This window comes from Nerophis ophidion, linkage group LG22, assembly GCF_033978795.1.
Source record: "Nerophis ophidion isolate RoL-2023_Sa linkage group LG22, RoL_Noph_v1.0, whole genome shotgun sequence".
Taxonomy (NCBI): Eukaryota; Metazoa; Chordata; class Actinopteri; order Syngnathiformes; family Syngnathidae; genus Nerophis; species Nerophis ophidion.
This window is the reverse complement of record NC_084632.1, coordinates 11,225,877-11,241,737: the sequence shown is the minus strand read 5'-3', so window position 1 is coordinate 11,241,737 and position 15,861 is coordinate 11,225,877. Positions and strand designations below refer to the sequence as shown.

The window sequence follows — 15,861 nt, the reverse complement described above, 5'->3', positions numbered from 1 at the left end:
AAAAAAAGATGGCAGTAAGTCGGAATAAAGTACGTGTCTTTTATTTTTCAAGCGAAAGAAGAGACAAGTGGTTAATGTTAAAGCAATGTTAGCACAGACAAACAGTTCCTTCATCAGTGATACATTTGGCTTTTACCAAGGACTAACATCACCGCTAACATTGATCGTTTTGGGAGGCAAAAGTGATTTTATTTTGAAATTCTTACAAACAGCTATTAAATGGAAAAGCATGTTCTCACAATGTTTAGGTTTCTGTTGGAATTTTGGCTTTTCAAATGAGGCAAAAGTGATTTTATTTTGAAAATCTTACAAAGCTATTGGAAAAACATGTTTTCATAATTTGTTTAGGTTTCTTTTGAAATTTAGGCTTTTCAAATGAGGCAAAATTGCTTTTACTTTGAAAATCATACAAACCAAGCAATTAAATGGAAAAGCATGTTCTCACAATGTTTAGGTTTCTGTTGGAATTTTGGCTTTTCAAATGAGGCAAAAGTTATTTTATTTTGAAAATCTTAGGAAAACCTGTTCTCACAATGTGTCTAATAGGTTTCTGTTGGAATTTTGGCTTTTCAAATGAGGCAGAAGTGCTTTTATTTTGAAAATCTTACAAACCAAGCTATTAAATGGAAAAACCTGTTCACACAATGTGTTTAGGCTTCTGTTGGAATTTTGGCTTTTCAAATGAGGCAAAAGTGATTTTATTTTGAAAATCTTACAAAGCTATTAAATGGAAAAACGTGTTTAGGTCTCTTTTGGAATTTTGGCTTTTCAAATGAGGCAGAAGTGCTTTTATTTTGAAAATCTTAGGAAAACCTGTTCTCACAATGTGTTTTTCTGTTGGAATGTTGGCTTTTCAAATGAGGCAGAATTCCTTTTATTTTGAAAATCTTACAAACTAAGCTATTAAATGGAAAACCTGTTCTCACAACGTGTCTAATAGGTTTCTGTTGGAATTTTGGCTTTTCAAATGAGGCAAAAGTGATTTTATTTTGAAAATCTTACAAACCAAGCTATTAAATGGAAAAGCATGTTCTCATGTGTTTAGGTTTCTGTTGGAATTCTGGCTTTTCATATGAGGCAAAAGTGATTTTATTTTGAAAATCTTACAAACCAAGCTATTAAATGGAACAGCATGTTCTCACAATGTGTTTAGGTTTCTGTTGGAATTTTGGCTTTTCAAAATAATTTCTCCTAAAATTGCACTTTTAAGACTAGTTTATGTACTTTTAATACTTGCAATAATTTATTTGACAATTCTATTACCTGACATCCACCCCAGAAATTTCTATTGATTGTAAATATGTTTTCTTAAGTGTAAAAACAAGCACTTCTCCCTCGTTACGTCCATTATCCTATTGAAATGCTAGTCGTGTTCCAGTTTTTCCTCGTCCGATATTCTATAATTACGTCAGAATATCACTCTCCCAAATCGACTTTTTTTCTCCATTTATTGTAATACTGTGCTAATCTTTTGGAGACTTTAGTAAATTAATCAAATATTGACTCATCGCATTTTTAAGATTTTTTTCTACGTACTTCATTAAATTGAAACTTTTATTAGTAGATTGCACATTGACCACTAAATGGTAACACCCCAATAAGTTTTTATACTTGTTTAAAGTCGGGATCCACATTAATCATTCTTCTTGCAATGTTACGATTTTTTTGTACACTTCATTAAATTTGAGAATTCAAAATATGCATATTACTTGCCTCATACTACACCAATGTTGTCTTGCAATGACTTATTCATGAAAGATTGAATATTATTTTCTATAGCCATATTAGTACAGTGGTTCTCTAATGGGGGTACGTGAGATTTTTAAAAAAATATTCTAAAAATAGCAACAATTCTAAAATCCTTTATAAATATATTTATTGAATAATACTTCCAACAAAATATGAATGTAAGTTCATAACCTGTGAAAAAAAATGCAACATTGCAATATTCAGTGTTGACAGTTTTTTTTTTTTTGTGGACATGTTCCATAAATATTGATGTTAAAGATTTATTTTTTGTGAAGAAATGTTTAGAATTAAGTTCATGAATCCAGATGGATCAAAGAGGGCACTTTTATGTGTAGAAATCTTTTTTAGGGTCCTTGGCAATGGGCCAAGGACCCTATTGAAACTGGTGCGTTTTATTATTATTCTTTCTTTCTTTATTCCGCACTTATGCGCTGTAATTTGACCCCCTTAAAATGCTTCAAAGTGCAAGTTAAAGCTCTACTATGCCAAGCACAACCACTTATCAACAACATCCAGAAACGCCAATCTGTAATTTGACCCCCTTAACATGCTTCAAAACTCACCAAATTTTACACACACATCGGTACAGCAAACCTCCCCAACTTATTAAGCAACCAAACCCCAAAAATCAAAATTGCGCGCTAGCGCCCCCTGGGAGAAAAAAAAAGACTGCTTGTAACTTCCGTTAAGAATGTAGTAGAGACATGAAACAAAAACCTCTATGTAGGGCTGACTTGGACCTAAATTTCATAATCGTATCTTCTAGGACAAAAATCAACAAAAATTTTGCAAAAACCCATTCAAAGCAAAATTTTCGCAAAAAAAAAAGCTATTTTTGCCTCTTTGAGATGTAATTTGACCCCCTTGAAATGCTTCAAAACTCACCAAACTTGGTACACACGTCAGGACTGGCAAAAATTGCGATCTAATAAAAAAAAACAAATCCCAATACTCAAAATTTTGCTCTAGCGCAATTTTTGAATAAAACACAGCAAAAACTGCTCCTAGGAAGAAAACACAAACAAAATTGTAACTTCCAGTAGGAATGTCGGAAAGACATGAAACAAAAACTTCTATGTAGGTCTCACTTAGACCTACATTTAGATAATCGACATCCTTCGGCAAAAATCAACAGGAAGTTAAAAATTACCCCTTCAAAATAAAAGTTTTGTAAAAACCCGTCACCTTTCTTCAAACGTTATCTCCTCTGAGTGCGTTTGTCGTTTCGCACAGGAGAGAGATTGAACCCTTCTGATTAAAAGTTATTCCCAGATTTTTGATTACTGCTCCGGTTTTGATTTTATGCGCCTTCAAAGAACCCCAGCGCAAAGTCTCCTAAAAAATGTAATTTTTGCTACTTTTTGCTGTAATTTGACCCCCTTAAAATGCTTCAAAGTGCAAGTTAAAGCTCTACTATGCCAAGCACAACCATTTATCAACAACATCCAGAAACGCCAATCTGTAATTTGACCCCCTTAACATGCTTCAAAACTCACACTATTTTACACACATCGGGACTGGCAAAAATTGCTATCCGATTAAAAAAACCAAACCCCAAAAATCAAAATTGCGCTCTAATGCCCCCTAGGAAAAAACCCAGACAAAACTGCTTGTAACTTCTGTTAGGAATGTCATACAGACATGAAACAAAATCCTCTATGTAGGTCTGACTTTTAGAGCAGGGCTTGGGTCACGGGGGCAGCAGCCAAAGGCGGACCCGACCAACTCTGCTTGCAGCTTTAATTTATAATTGAATCACTTGTTTATTTTTCAATTTATATCTTTTTTTTTTCAAAATATTTCAAGAAAGACAACTACAAATGAGCAATATTTTTGCACTGTTATACAATTTAATAAATCACAAACTGATGACATAGTGCTCTATTTTACTTTATCTCTTTTTTTCCAACCAAAAAATGCTTTGCTCTGATTAGGGGGTACTTGAATTAAAAAAATGTTTACAGGGGGTACATCACTGAAAAAAGGTTGAGAACCACTGGACTAGTAATCTCTGAGAAATGTAAATTTAGTTGGAACATTGCAGCTACTTTTCCCCTAATTTTTTAAAATAGAATTTATCTGAATATTTTCCCCTCCTTCATAGGAATGTGTTAACATTCCAATCTTGTAAGACTTGTCTGCTAGTCCTTGGTAAATGTGTTTCAGTCTAGTGAAAAAAAAGGCTGGATGGAAGGTGCATGATCAGAGTATGTACAATAAATCCTAAGTTTGCAGTGCTTCCTGCACCATGTAGTGTGTATATGTATGTATATATGTATATGTATATATAGAGTCTACATACAGTTGGCCTGTATGTTGTTGAAAGTAGTTTTTCAGGCTTGGAGCAGCTCTTCTTGGCTGTCAGGACTTGACTGCTGCATCTGAACCACCACCGTTTCCACGGTGACCTGGTCCTCTTCCCCCTCGCTGTTGCTGCTGTGGTCCAGCTCGTACTCGTACTCCGAGGACGACTCGTGGTCCTGGTCCGAGGGGGACGCCAAGGACATGGTTCCGAAGGAGTGTGCGCTGGTGGAGGCCAGCGAGCGCAGCAGGGGCGTGCTCTCCGACGCCTCCTCGTTCTCTTCGCCGCCGCTCTCGTCCGAGTCGGAGTCGTCCTGCGAGGGGACCACCTTCTGCTTGCACACGGGACACGTCTTCTTGGTCTTGGTCAGCCAGGGGTCCACACACTTGCTGTGGTAGGCTGTGGACACGCCCATTTTATTGCAGCATCCGTGTCATTTATCAATTTTAAACAGTTGGCACTTGTCCCAAAAACTGTGAAGGTCGCCATGTTTTTCCAAACAATTTATAAGATTGGTTAACATTTCATCAATCTTTTCAGTCCTCAAATATGTGTACTGAATTCTGTAATGACTACATTTGGTCATTCTGATTTTTAATATTTATTGACCTATTTTCATTTAAATTTGACAAAAACATTTTTAAGTGTCTTTTGCACTAAAATTCAATTTAAATTTGACAACCATACTTTTAGTGCCTTTTGCAACTTTTCACAATGAATTTCAAGTCCATCCATCCATTTTCTGCCGCTTATTCCCGTTCGGGGTAGCGGGGGGCGCTGGCGCCTATCTCAGCTACAATCGGGCGGAAGGCGGGGTACACCCTGGACAAGTCGCCACTTCATCGCAGGGCCAACACAGATAGACAGACAACATTCACACTCACATTCACATTTCAAGTAATACAGAATTTATTTGTAGGGCCTTTTGACCATAAAAACATGACAAAACGATCTAAATTTTCAGATTTTTAATATTTACTAACCTATTTTCATTGAAATTTGACAAAAACATTTTTAGTGCCTTTTGCAACTTTCGACCATAAAAACCTGACATTTATTTCAAGTTATTCTGATTTTTAATATTTACTGACCATTTTTCATTTAAATTTGACATTTTTTAGTGTCTTTTGACCATAAAACACGACAAATCGATTTGAAGTCATTCTGATTTTAATATTTTCTGACTTTTTTTTTCATTTAAATTTGACAAAACCATGTTTAGTGCCTTTTTGACCATAAAAACATGACAAATTGATCTCAAGTCATTCTGATTTTTAATATTTACTGACCTATTTTCATTTAAATTTGACAATAACATTTTTTTTCATGTCTTTTGCAACTTTTGACCATAAAAACATGACTAATCAATTTCAAGTTATTCTGATTTTAATAATTACTGACCTATTTTCATTTAAATTTGACAAAAACATTTTTAGTGCCTTTTGCAACTTTCGACCGTAAAAACATGACACTATTTCAAGTTATTCTGATTTTTAATATTTACTGACCATTTGTCTTTTAAATTTGACATTTTTTAGTGTCTTTTGACCATAAAAACACGACAAATCGATTTTAAGTCATTCTGATTTTAATATTTGACTTTTTTTTTCATTTAAATATGACAAAACCATATATTTAGTGCCTTTTTGACCATAAAAACATGACAAATTGATCTCAAGTCATTCTGATTTTTAATATTTACTGACCTATTTTCATTTAAATTTGACAATTAAATTTTTTTTAATGTCTTTTGCAACTTTTGACCATAAAAACATGACTAATCGATTTCAAGTCATTCTGATTTTAATAATTACTGACCTATTTTCATTTAAATTTGACAAAAACATTTTTAGTGCCTTTTGCAACTTTCGACCATAAAAACCTGACATTTATTTCAAGTCATTCTGATTTTTAATATTTACTGACCATTTTTCATTAAAATTTTACTTTTTTTAGTGTCTTGACCATAAAAACACGACAAATCGATTTTAAGTCATTCTGATTTTAATATTTGACTTTTTTTTTTCATTTAAATTTGACAAAACCATATATTTAGTGCCTTTTTGACCATAAAAACATGACAAATCCATCTCAAGTAATTCTGATTTTTAATAGTTACTGACCTATTTTCATTTAAATTTGACAATAAAAAATGTTTTAATGTCTTTTGAAACTTTTGACCATAAAAACACGACAAATCTAAATCTAACCATATCTAAGTTTTTAGACCCCTTCACGACTTTTTAAGCATAAAAATGCAAAAAACGTTCTTACTTTGAGCCTGTCCAGGTTTTACTACTTTCAGTCACCATCCTCAATGACAGTTTCCTGGTAAAGTGTGATATTATATCCCACTGTACCAAACTAAATCTAACCATATCTGTGTTTTAGATCCCTTTACAACTTTTGACCATAGAAATGCAACACATTTTTTCTCATTTTGAACCTCTCCCGGTTTTACTACTTTCATTTACAACCCTCAATGGTGACAATTTCCTGGTAAAGGTCACAATATAATTTGACTATTTGTTGATTTAGTCCCTTTTGCAACTTTTCACCACTAAAATGCAACTTTCTTCCTTTGAGCCTGTCAAGGTTTTACTACTTTCAGTCACCATCCTCAATGACAGTTTCCTGGTAAAGTGTGATATTATATCCCACTGTATCAAACTAAATCTAACCATATCTAAGTTTTTAGACCCCTTCACGACTTTTTAAGCATAAAAATGCAACAAACGTTCTTATTTTGAGCCTGTCCAGGTTTTACTACTTTCAGTCACCATCCTCAATGACAATTTCCTGGTAAAGTGTGATATTATATCCCACTGTACCAAACTAAATCTAACCATATCTATGTTTTAGACGCCTTCACAACTTTTGACCATAGAAATGCAACACATTTCCCTCATTTTGAACCTCTCCAGGTTTTTTCTACTTTCATTAGACCCTTTCACAACATTTTTTAAATTTATTTGGACCTTTTCCGGTTTTACTACTTTCATTTACAACCCTCAATGGTGACAATTTCCTGGTAAAGGTCACAATATAATTTGACTATTTGTTGATTTAGTCCCTTTTGCAACTTTTCACCACTAAAATGCAACTTTCTTCCTTTGAGCCTGTCAAGGTTTTACTACTTTCAGTCACCATCCTCAATGACAGTTTCCTGGTAAAGTGTGATATTATATCCCACTGTATCAAACTAAATCTAACCATATCTAAGTTTTTAGACCCCTTCACGACTTTTTAAGCATAAAAATGCAACAAACGTTCTTATTTTGAGCCTGTCCAGGTTTTACTACTTTCAGTCACCATCCTCAATGACAATTTCCTGGTAAAGTGTGATATTATATCCCACTGTACCAAACTAAATCTAACCATATCTATGTTTTAGACGCCTTCACAACTTTTGACCATAGAAATGCAACACATTTCCCTCATTTTGAACCTCTCCAGGTTTTTTCTACTTTCATTAGACCCTTTCACAACATTTTTTAAATTTATTTGGACCTTTTCCGGTTTTACTACTTTCATTTACAACCCTCAATGGTGACAATTTCCTGGTAAAGGTCACAATATAATTTGACTATTTGTTGATTTAGTCCCTTTTGCAACTTTTCACCATTAAAATGCAACTTTCTTCCTTTGAGCCTGTCTAGGTTTTACTACTTTCAGTCATCATCCTCAATGACAATTTCCTGGTAAAGTGTGATATTATATCCCACTGTACCAAACTAAATCTAACCATATCTAAGTTTTTAGACCCCTTCACAACTTTTTAAGCATAAAAATGCAACAAATGTTCTTATTTTGAGCCTCTCCAGGTTTTACTACTTTCAGTCACCATCTTTTTGGTAAAGTGTGATATTAAATCCTATCGTACTAAACTTAGACAATCATAACAATATTTGAACCATCTCTTTTTTTAGACCCATTCATAGCTTCTGACCTAAAAATGTGACTAAAAATTACAAACCCCGTTTGCATATGAGTTGGGAAATTGTGTTAGATGTAAATATAAACGGAATACAATGATTTGCAAATCATTTTCAACCCATATTCAGTTGAATATGTTACAAAGACAACATATTTGATGTTCAACACATGACAAAGAAGTTGGGAAAGGTGGCAATAAATACTGATAAAGTTGAGGAATGCACATCAAACACTTATTTGGAACATCCCACAGGTGTGCAGGCTAATTGGGAACAGGTGGGTGCCATGATTGGGTATAAAAGCAGCTGCCATGAAATGCTAAGTAATTCACAAACAAGGATGGGGCGAGGGTCACCAATTTGTAAGCAAATTGTCGAACAGTTTTAGAACAAAATTTCTCAACGAGCTATTGCAAGGGATTTAGGGATTTTACCATCTACGGTCCGTAAAATCATCAAAAGGTTCAGAGGATCTGGTGAAATCACTGCACGTAAGCCATGATATTACGGACCTTTGATCCCTCAGGTGGTACTGCATCCAAAACCGACCTCAGTGTGTAAATGATATCACCACACGGGCTCAGGAACACTTCATAAAACCACTGTCAGTAACTACAGTTGGTCGCTACATCTGTAAGTGCAAGTTAAACTTTAGTATGCAAAGCCAAAGCCATTTATCAACAACACCCAGGAACGTCGCAGGCTTCGCTGGGCCCGAGCTCATCTAAGATGAGCAAGGTGGAAAAGTGTTTTGTGGTCTGACGAGTCCACATTTCAAATTATGTTTCGAAAATGTGGACGTGGTGTCCTCCGGAACAAAGAGGAAAATAACCATCTGGATTGTTATAGGCGCAAAGTTCAAAAGCCAGCAATTGTGATGGGATGGGGGTGTATTAGTGCCCAAGGCATGGGTAACTTACACATCTGTGAAGGCACCATTAATGCTGAATAGTCCATACAGGTTTTGGAGCAACATATGTTGTCATCCAAGCAACATTATCATGGACACCCCTGCTTATTTCAGCAAGACAATGCCAAGCTACGTGTTACAACAGCGTGGCTTCGTAGTAAAAGAATGCGGGTACTTTCCTGGCCCGCCTGCAGTCCAGACATGTCTCCTATCCAAAATGTGTGGCGCATTATGAAGCGTAAAATATGACAACAAGACCCCGGAATGTTGAACAACTTAAGCTGTACATAAAGCAAGAATGGTAAAGAATTCCACTTTCAAAGCTTCAACAATTAGTTTGCTAAGTTCCCAAACGTTTATTGAGTGTTTTTAAAATAAAATGTGATGTAACACAGTGGTGAACATGCCCTTTCCCAACTACCTTGGCATGTGTTGCAGCCATGAAATTTTAAGTTAATTATTATTTGCAAACAAAAAAAAAAATATGAGTCTGAACATCAAATATCTTGTCTTTGTAGTGCATTCTATTGAATATGGGTTGAAAAGGATTTGCAAATCATTGTATTCCGTTTATATTTACATCTAACACAATTTCCCAACTCATATGGAAACGGAGTTTGTATTACTTTGAACAACTCCAGGTTTTACTACATTCAGTCAAGTTATTTAACAAAATGTATAGTTTGCTGTTCAGTGGACTCACCATGAGAACATGGCAGGACCCTCAGTTTGTCCCCTTCTTCGTACTCGTCCAGACAGATGGCACACACGTCGTAGACGTCTCCTGAGAAAGAAAGCACATTTCTGACTTGACTTACAGGTTAAAAAGTATATCATCACAAGGTCTTGCCATACTGGCCAACCCTCCCGATTTACCCGGGAGACTCCCGAATTTCAGTGCCCCTCCCGAAAATCTCCCGGGGCAACCATTCTCCCAAATTTCTCTCGATTTCCACCCAGACAACAATATTGAGGGCGTGCCTTGAAGGCACTGCTTTTAGCGTTCTCTCTCACCTAAAACCTTCACCCCTTAACAGCCGCATGCTGTCCAGGTGTCTGCTTTTCCTCTATATATAAACATTGTCACATAAAAATGTAGCGTAGGACAGGTGTAACAATGGTCTTTACTCGAAAATGTCAAGAAATGGCGACACTTTGTATTATCTTTTAACTGGTTTAATGATAACATTGATTTCAAACACACATACACACCAGTGAATGCAATGCATACTTGGTCAACAACTATACAGGTCACACTGAGGGTGGCCGTATAAACAACTTTAACACTGTTACAAATATGCGCCACACGGTGAACCCACACCAAAAAAGAATGACAAACACATTTCGGGAGAACATCCGCACCGTAACACAACATAAACACAACAGAAGAAATACCCAGAACCCCTTGCAGCACTAACTCTTCCGGAATGCTACAATAACATTGACGGCTTTTGGAGCTCAGTGCACAACTGCACACGCGACAAGAAGGGGACGAAGCAGAAGACCGAAGAAGAGACATGGTGACGACAACTAAGAAGAAATACGCTTGCAAGTTCCAAAGTGATTAGAAAAAAATAATTTCATTCCATCCAAGACAGCTCGAAGGGGGAGGGGTATGCTGCCTGCACCTCAACCCCTCCTCCATCTCCCGAATTCAGAGGTCTCAAGGTAGGCAAGTATGGGTCTTGCCAGGGAATTAATTTTCAAGATGTATTTTTGTTAGCTGCCATGACAGACAACATGTTTGTCCTTAACTGTGATGGAACAACAGGCTCATTTACTTAAATAAGTACCACTCTTGTATTTTGTTGGGAACTTACAGGCCAACTGAAACCCACTACTACCGACCACGCAGTCTAATAGTTTATATATCAATGACGAAATCTTAACATTGCAACACATGCCAATATGGCCGGTTTAGTTTATTAAATTGCAATTTTAAATTTCCCGCGGAGTTTCTTGTTGAAAACGTCTTGAAATGATGACGCGTATGATGACGTGTGTTTGTGACGTTATTGGTTGGAGGGGACTATTTAGCTCAACATCACTTACGGCTAAAAGTCGCCTCTTTTCATCGCATAATTACACAGAAATTTGGACATCTGTGTTGCTGAATCTTTTGCAATTTCTTCAATTAATAATGGAGACTATAAGTAAGAATGCTGTTGGTGGAAAGCGGTGGGTTGCAGCTGCCTTTAGCACCGAGACACAGCCGGTGTTTGTTTGTTGTGAAGCTTTAACACAGAGCGGTCAAGCGAACATGTTTCTCTACGTCAACCAGCATGTTTTTGGATGGGAAAATTGTGATATTAAGTCAGCTCTTACCGGTGACTTAAGTGGATTATGGGACTTCCTGCAGCATCTGTCAAAAAGCAGCTGTGATCCTGGCTCCTCCATGGCTTCTCTCTGAGACAATGGCGTTCACCGCAGCCATCTGACTTTCAGGTATGACTTTTAGAATCTCACAAAAATAATATTAACACACTAAGCAGAGAAGGGATTTTCCATAATTATCCTAGTAAATGTGTCTAATTACATCTGAAACGCTACCACTGCTGCCGCCCGGAGCCGTCGCTTTTTTTTTTTTTTTTTAGTGCCTCACTCTAACTTTCTCCATTCACGAATCTTTCATCCTCGCTCAAATTAATGGGGAAATTGTCGCTTTCTTGGTTTGAATAGCTCTTACTGCTGGTGGCTCACATTATAAACAATGTGAGGATGTGAGGAGCCCTCACACCGGTGACGTCACGCGCATATCGTCTGCTACTTCCAGTACAGGCAAAGCTTTTTTATGAGCGACCAAAAGTTGCGAACTTTATCGTTGATGTTCTCTACTAAATCCTTTCAGCAAAAATATGGCAATATCGCGAAATGATCAAGTATGACACATAGAATGGACCTGCTATCCCCGTTTAAATAAGAAAATCTAATTTCAGTAGGCCTTTAAGGGGACAGCTGTTCTCAACAGGGCTGTTTAGAAAGGGTGTTTTATAGGTTGAAAATGCATAACTTTTTTTTTACTAAACATTCCATGTGTAAAAGTTGTCATAACTGAATGGATGTAATGATATATGCCAATACAGCTCACACAGTTATGATTTAATGAAATATGCCAATAGGGCTCACACCAACAGAAAAATACAGAGTGCTGGCATTCATGCTAGCAACACACCACAAAAAAACGGAAGTTGGAGTTGACTTTGTGTCTTCAACAAGTCTTTACCAACCCCTGGTAGCAACCATGAAGTCAATTTGTAAAAAGTGCAAATGCCATCTTTGCATAGTTCCTCACACAGCTGTGTGCTTGACCAGAAGTGTGCACAAAAACATCCGTAGTGTGATTCTTAGTCATCTCGATCCAAAATATATTCATATATTTTTTAAATTGATCAAAAAAAAAAAAAAAGTATATACATTTTTTTTTATAAGAATCAACTTTCACAGACGTTTTTAGGACATCTCCGTGCAACCAGAAGGAGCTTCAGTCTCATTATAGTTATTACACCAAAAAAAACTTTGTGAGAGACTGTTTGAATCGAGAACCGATTCTAAATTGAGTTGTCAACCCAAAAATCGGAAAGAATCATTAGGCAGCAGCCTAAACACAGACAGCCCTCTCCCAAGCCACTTCGTCCAGCTCCTACTTGGGGATCCCGAGGCCTTCCCAGGCCAGCTGGGAGACAGTCTTTCAAACAAATCCTGGGTCTTCCCTGCAGCCTCCTGCCGGTCGGACGTGCCCTAAACATCTCCCCAAGGAGGCGTCCGGGTGGCATCTTGACCAGATGCCCGAACTACCTCATCTGGCTCCTCTCGATGTGGAGGAGCAGAGGCTTTACTCTGAGCTCCTCACCCAAAGGGAGAGCCCGCCACCCGGCGGACGAAACTCTTTTCGGCCGCTTGTACCCGTGATCTTGTCCTTTCAGTCATGTGGATGACGATGGGAACGTAGATCGACCGGTAATTTGAGAGCTTTACCTTCCGGCTGAGCTCCTTCTTCACCACAATGGATCAATACAGAGTCCACATCCGCCTTTTGATCTCACCATCCACTCTTCCCTCACTCCTGAACAAGACCCCGAGGTTCTTGAACCCCTCCACTTGGGGCAAATTCTCCACCCTAACCCAGAGATGGCACTCCGCCCTTTTCCGGGTGGGATCAATGGACTCGGACTTGGAGGTGCTGATTCTCATCCCAGTTGCTTCACCGATCCAGTCCCATACCAACATTTTTATTTCCCATGTGCGCTTGGATTGGAATTGGTTCGGGCGACACACGTGCCACCGTCGGACAAAGTCTCATGTCTGTGGTGGAGTTACTCCTCCTTCACATTCTTGTTGTCACTTTTCCAAACAACTTTGTGTGCAGTAAAGGACTTTGCTATAAGCTTAGGAATTCATTACTCCCTTCCAAATTCCAAAGTCCCCCCGCCCCTCAAACTCTTGGTCTTCCCGGGCCAAAGGGTGGACTCTTGTGAGCTTGGTGTGTTTATGCAAGCTCTAAGTGAGCATGTTTTCCTCCTGCGTCCACGCCAAGGCCTCATGTGACCGTATATGGACGGGGACTCACATCATCCTCCTTCCTCCTTTTCTCTCTGCCTGTCAGCGGCTCAGACTTTTCATCCTGCCGTTCATCTCTTCGTCAGCTGGGATCCCTCAAACTTCCAGGAAGTGTAGCATGAAGTCAACTCTTCCAAGATGATCTCGGTGTTATTGCATGAAATACATTTTTTACCTATTTTACATAATGTAATTTAAACTGGTACTTTTTTTACCCACGTCTATGTGCTGCCTATTTATGTATAAAATAAAACGTGTCCAAAAATCAGGTGTGCGCGCCTTACATTTAGTTGCACTATGGCTGGGTTGCAATCACATGACCTAGAGGCACACCAGGGTACTTGCGGGTTCAGGCGATGGGCACTGATTATTTACCTGCATCAAAGCCGTATTTTGAAAAGTTTGGAGGCAAAAATAAGTTTGTGAACTGAATATTCAAAATGGGATGGAGTGGATTTTTACACTCTTAAAGGGGAATCTCAGGGCATTCAATCGATCACAACTGGACTGTTTGGTTTGTCTTAGAAGACGTTTTTCCTCACATCCGAGTAGGCTTCATCCGTTCATGCTCATAGACTTATTAGATTGGTCAGATCTAGTCTAGCAACTGGTGCCAATACCTCAGTAGGCTTCCTCCGTTCATGCTCATAGACTTATTAGATTGGTCAGATCTAGTCTAGAAGCTGGTGCCAATACCTCAGTAGGTTTCATCCATTCATGCTCATAGACTTATTAGATTGGTCAGATCTAGTCTAGAAGCTGGTGCCAATACCTCAGTAGGTTTCATCCATTCATGCTCATAGATTTATTAGATTGGTCAGATCTAGTCTAGAAGCTGGTGCCAATACCTCAGTAGGCTTCATCAGTTCGTGCCCATAGACTTAGATTGGTCAGATCTAGTCTAGCAGCTGGTGCCAATACTTCAGTAGTCTTCATCAGTTCATGCTCATTGACTTATTAAATTGGTCAGATCTTGTCAAGAAGCTGGTGTCAATACCTCAGTAGTCTTCATCCGTTCATGCTCATAGACTTAGATTGGTCAGATCTGGTCTAGCAACTGGTACAAATACCTCAGTAGGCTTCATCAGTTCATGCTCTTAGACTTATTAGATTGGTCAGATCTTGTCTAGCAGCTGGTGCCAATACCTCTGTAGGCTTCGTTTGTTCATGATCATAGCCTTATTAAATTGGTCAGATCTCGTCTAAAAGCTGGTGCCAATACCTCAGTAGGCTTCATCCGTTTATGCTCATAGACTTATATTGGTCAGGGCTAGTCTAGCAACTGGTGCCAATACCTCTGTAGGCTTCGTTCGTTCATGGTCATAGCCTTATTAAAATGGTCAGATCTCGTCTAAAAGCTGGTGCCAATACTTCAGTAGTCTTCATCAGTTCATGCTCATTGACTTATTAAATTGGTCAAATCTTGTCAAGCAGCTGGTGCCAATACCTCAGTAGTCTTCATCCGTTCATGCTCATAGACTTTGATTGGTCAGATCTAGTCTAGCAACTGGTGCCAATACCTTAGTAGGCTTCACTCATTCATGCTCAGACTTATTAGATTGGTCAGATCTTGTCTAGCAGCTGGTGCCAATACCTCTGTAGGCTTCGTTCGTTCATGGTCATAGCCTTATTAAATTGGTCAGATCTCGTCTAAAAGCTGGTGCCAATACCTCAGTAGGCTTCATCCGTTTATGCTCATAGACTTAGATTGGTCAGGGCTAGTCTAGCAACTAGTGCCAATACCTCAGTAGGCTTCATTCATTCATGCTCATAGACTTAGATTGGTCAGATGTTGTCTATCAGCTGGTGCCAATACCTCAGTAGGCTTCATCATTCATGCTCATAGACTTATTAGATTGGTCAGATCTGGTTTAGCAGCTGGTGCCAATACCACAGTAGGCTTCATTCGTTCATGCTCATAGACTTATTAGATTGGTCAGATCTCGTCTAGCAATGTACAAACAAAACATGAAATAATACTTTACAGATACTGTAATATCATTGTTTTTCAGTCAGTACAGATTGGTGTCATTTTACAGTACTGTGCATTACAAAGTCAAACACGTTTTGTGTTGACGTAAAGGTCAACTTACCTTTTTTTATAACTAGCTTTTACGGCTAATACTGTAGCACGCTGATGTGTTACTACAAAAAAAATGAGTTCCCCAGTGTTCGCTCTTACAATAACAATGTCGCTACAGTTTGGTCATCATACTGCTTACCGAATGTATTGTTGACGGTTTTTTAATGCATTTTGAAAGTGATTTAAAAGTAGAATTGATTGCTCCCATTGGCTGCATTGCTAGCCACCAAGAACGAGCTTACAAGAGATTTATTCATCTAGTTCAAGGAAGTCAAACATGCGGCCCGCGGGCCAGGTCAGTCACATGAACAGGTTAAATCGGCCC

General features: G+C 38.1%; 2 protein-coding genes across 4 annotated transcripts in view; one reads left to right on the top strand and one right to left on the bottom strand.

The window, feature by feature from the left end:
* LOC133540574 (arf-GAP with coiled-coil, ANK repeat and PH domain-containing protein 2-like) overlaps positions 1–15,861 on the top strand; it is a 1,007,806-nt gene that overhangs the window by 636,504 nt on the left and 355,441 nt on the right. The gene's annotated exons all lie outside the window — the stretch shown is intronic.
* rnf13 (ring finger protein 13) overlaps positions 1–15,861 on the bottom strand; it is a 116,990-nt gene that overhangs the window by 566 nt on the left and 100,563 nt on the right. The window contains exons 9-11 of one of the 3 annotated variants that reach the window (XR_009803661.1): positions 9,600–9,680; positions 917–4,450; positions 26–813 (exon numbers count right to left, since the gene is read on the bottom strand). Coding sequence is in view for 2 of the 3 variants with exons in the window: in XM_061883268.1 (XP_061739252.1) it covers positions 4,083–4,450; positions 9,600–9,680 (449 nt within the window). In the remaining variant the exon portion in view is untranslated. Of the gene's footprint in view, positions 1–25; positions 4,451–9,599; positions 9,681–15,861 lie in introns of those variants that run through there. The other 2 variants (XM_061883268.1, XM_061883267.1) reach the window with 2 other exon arrangements.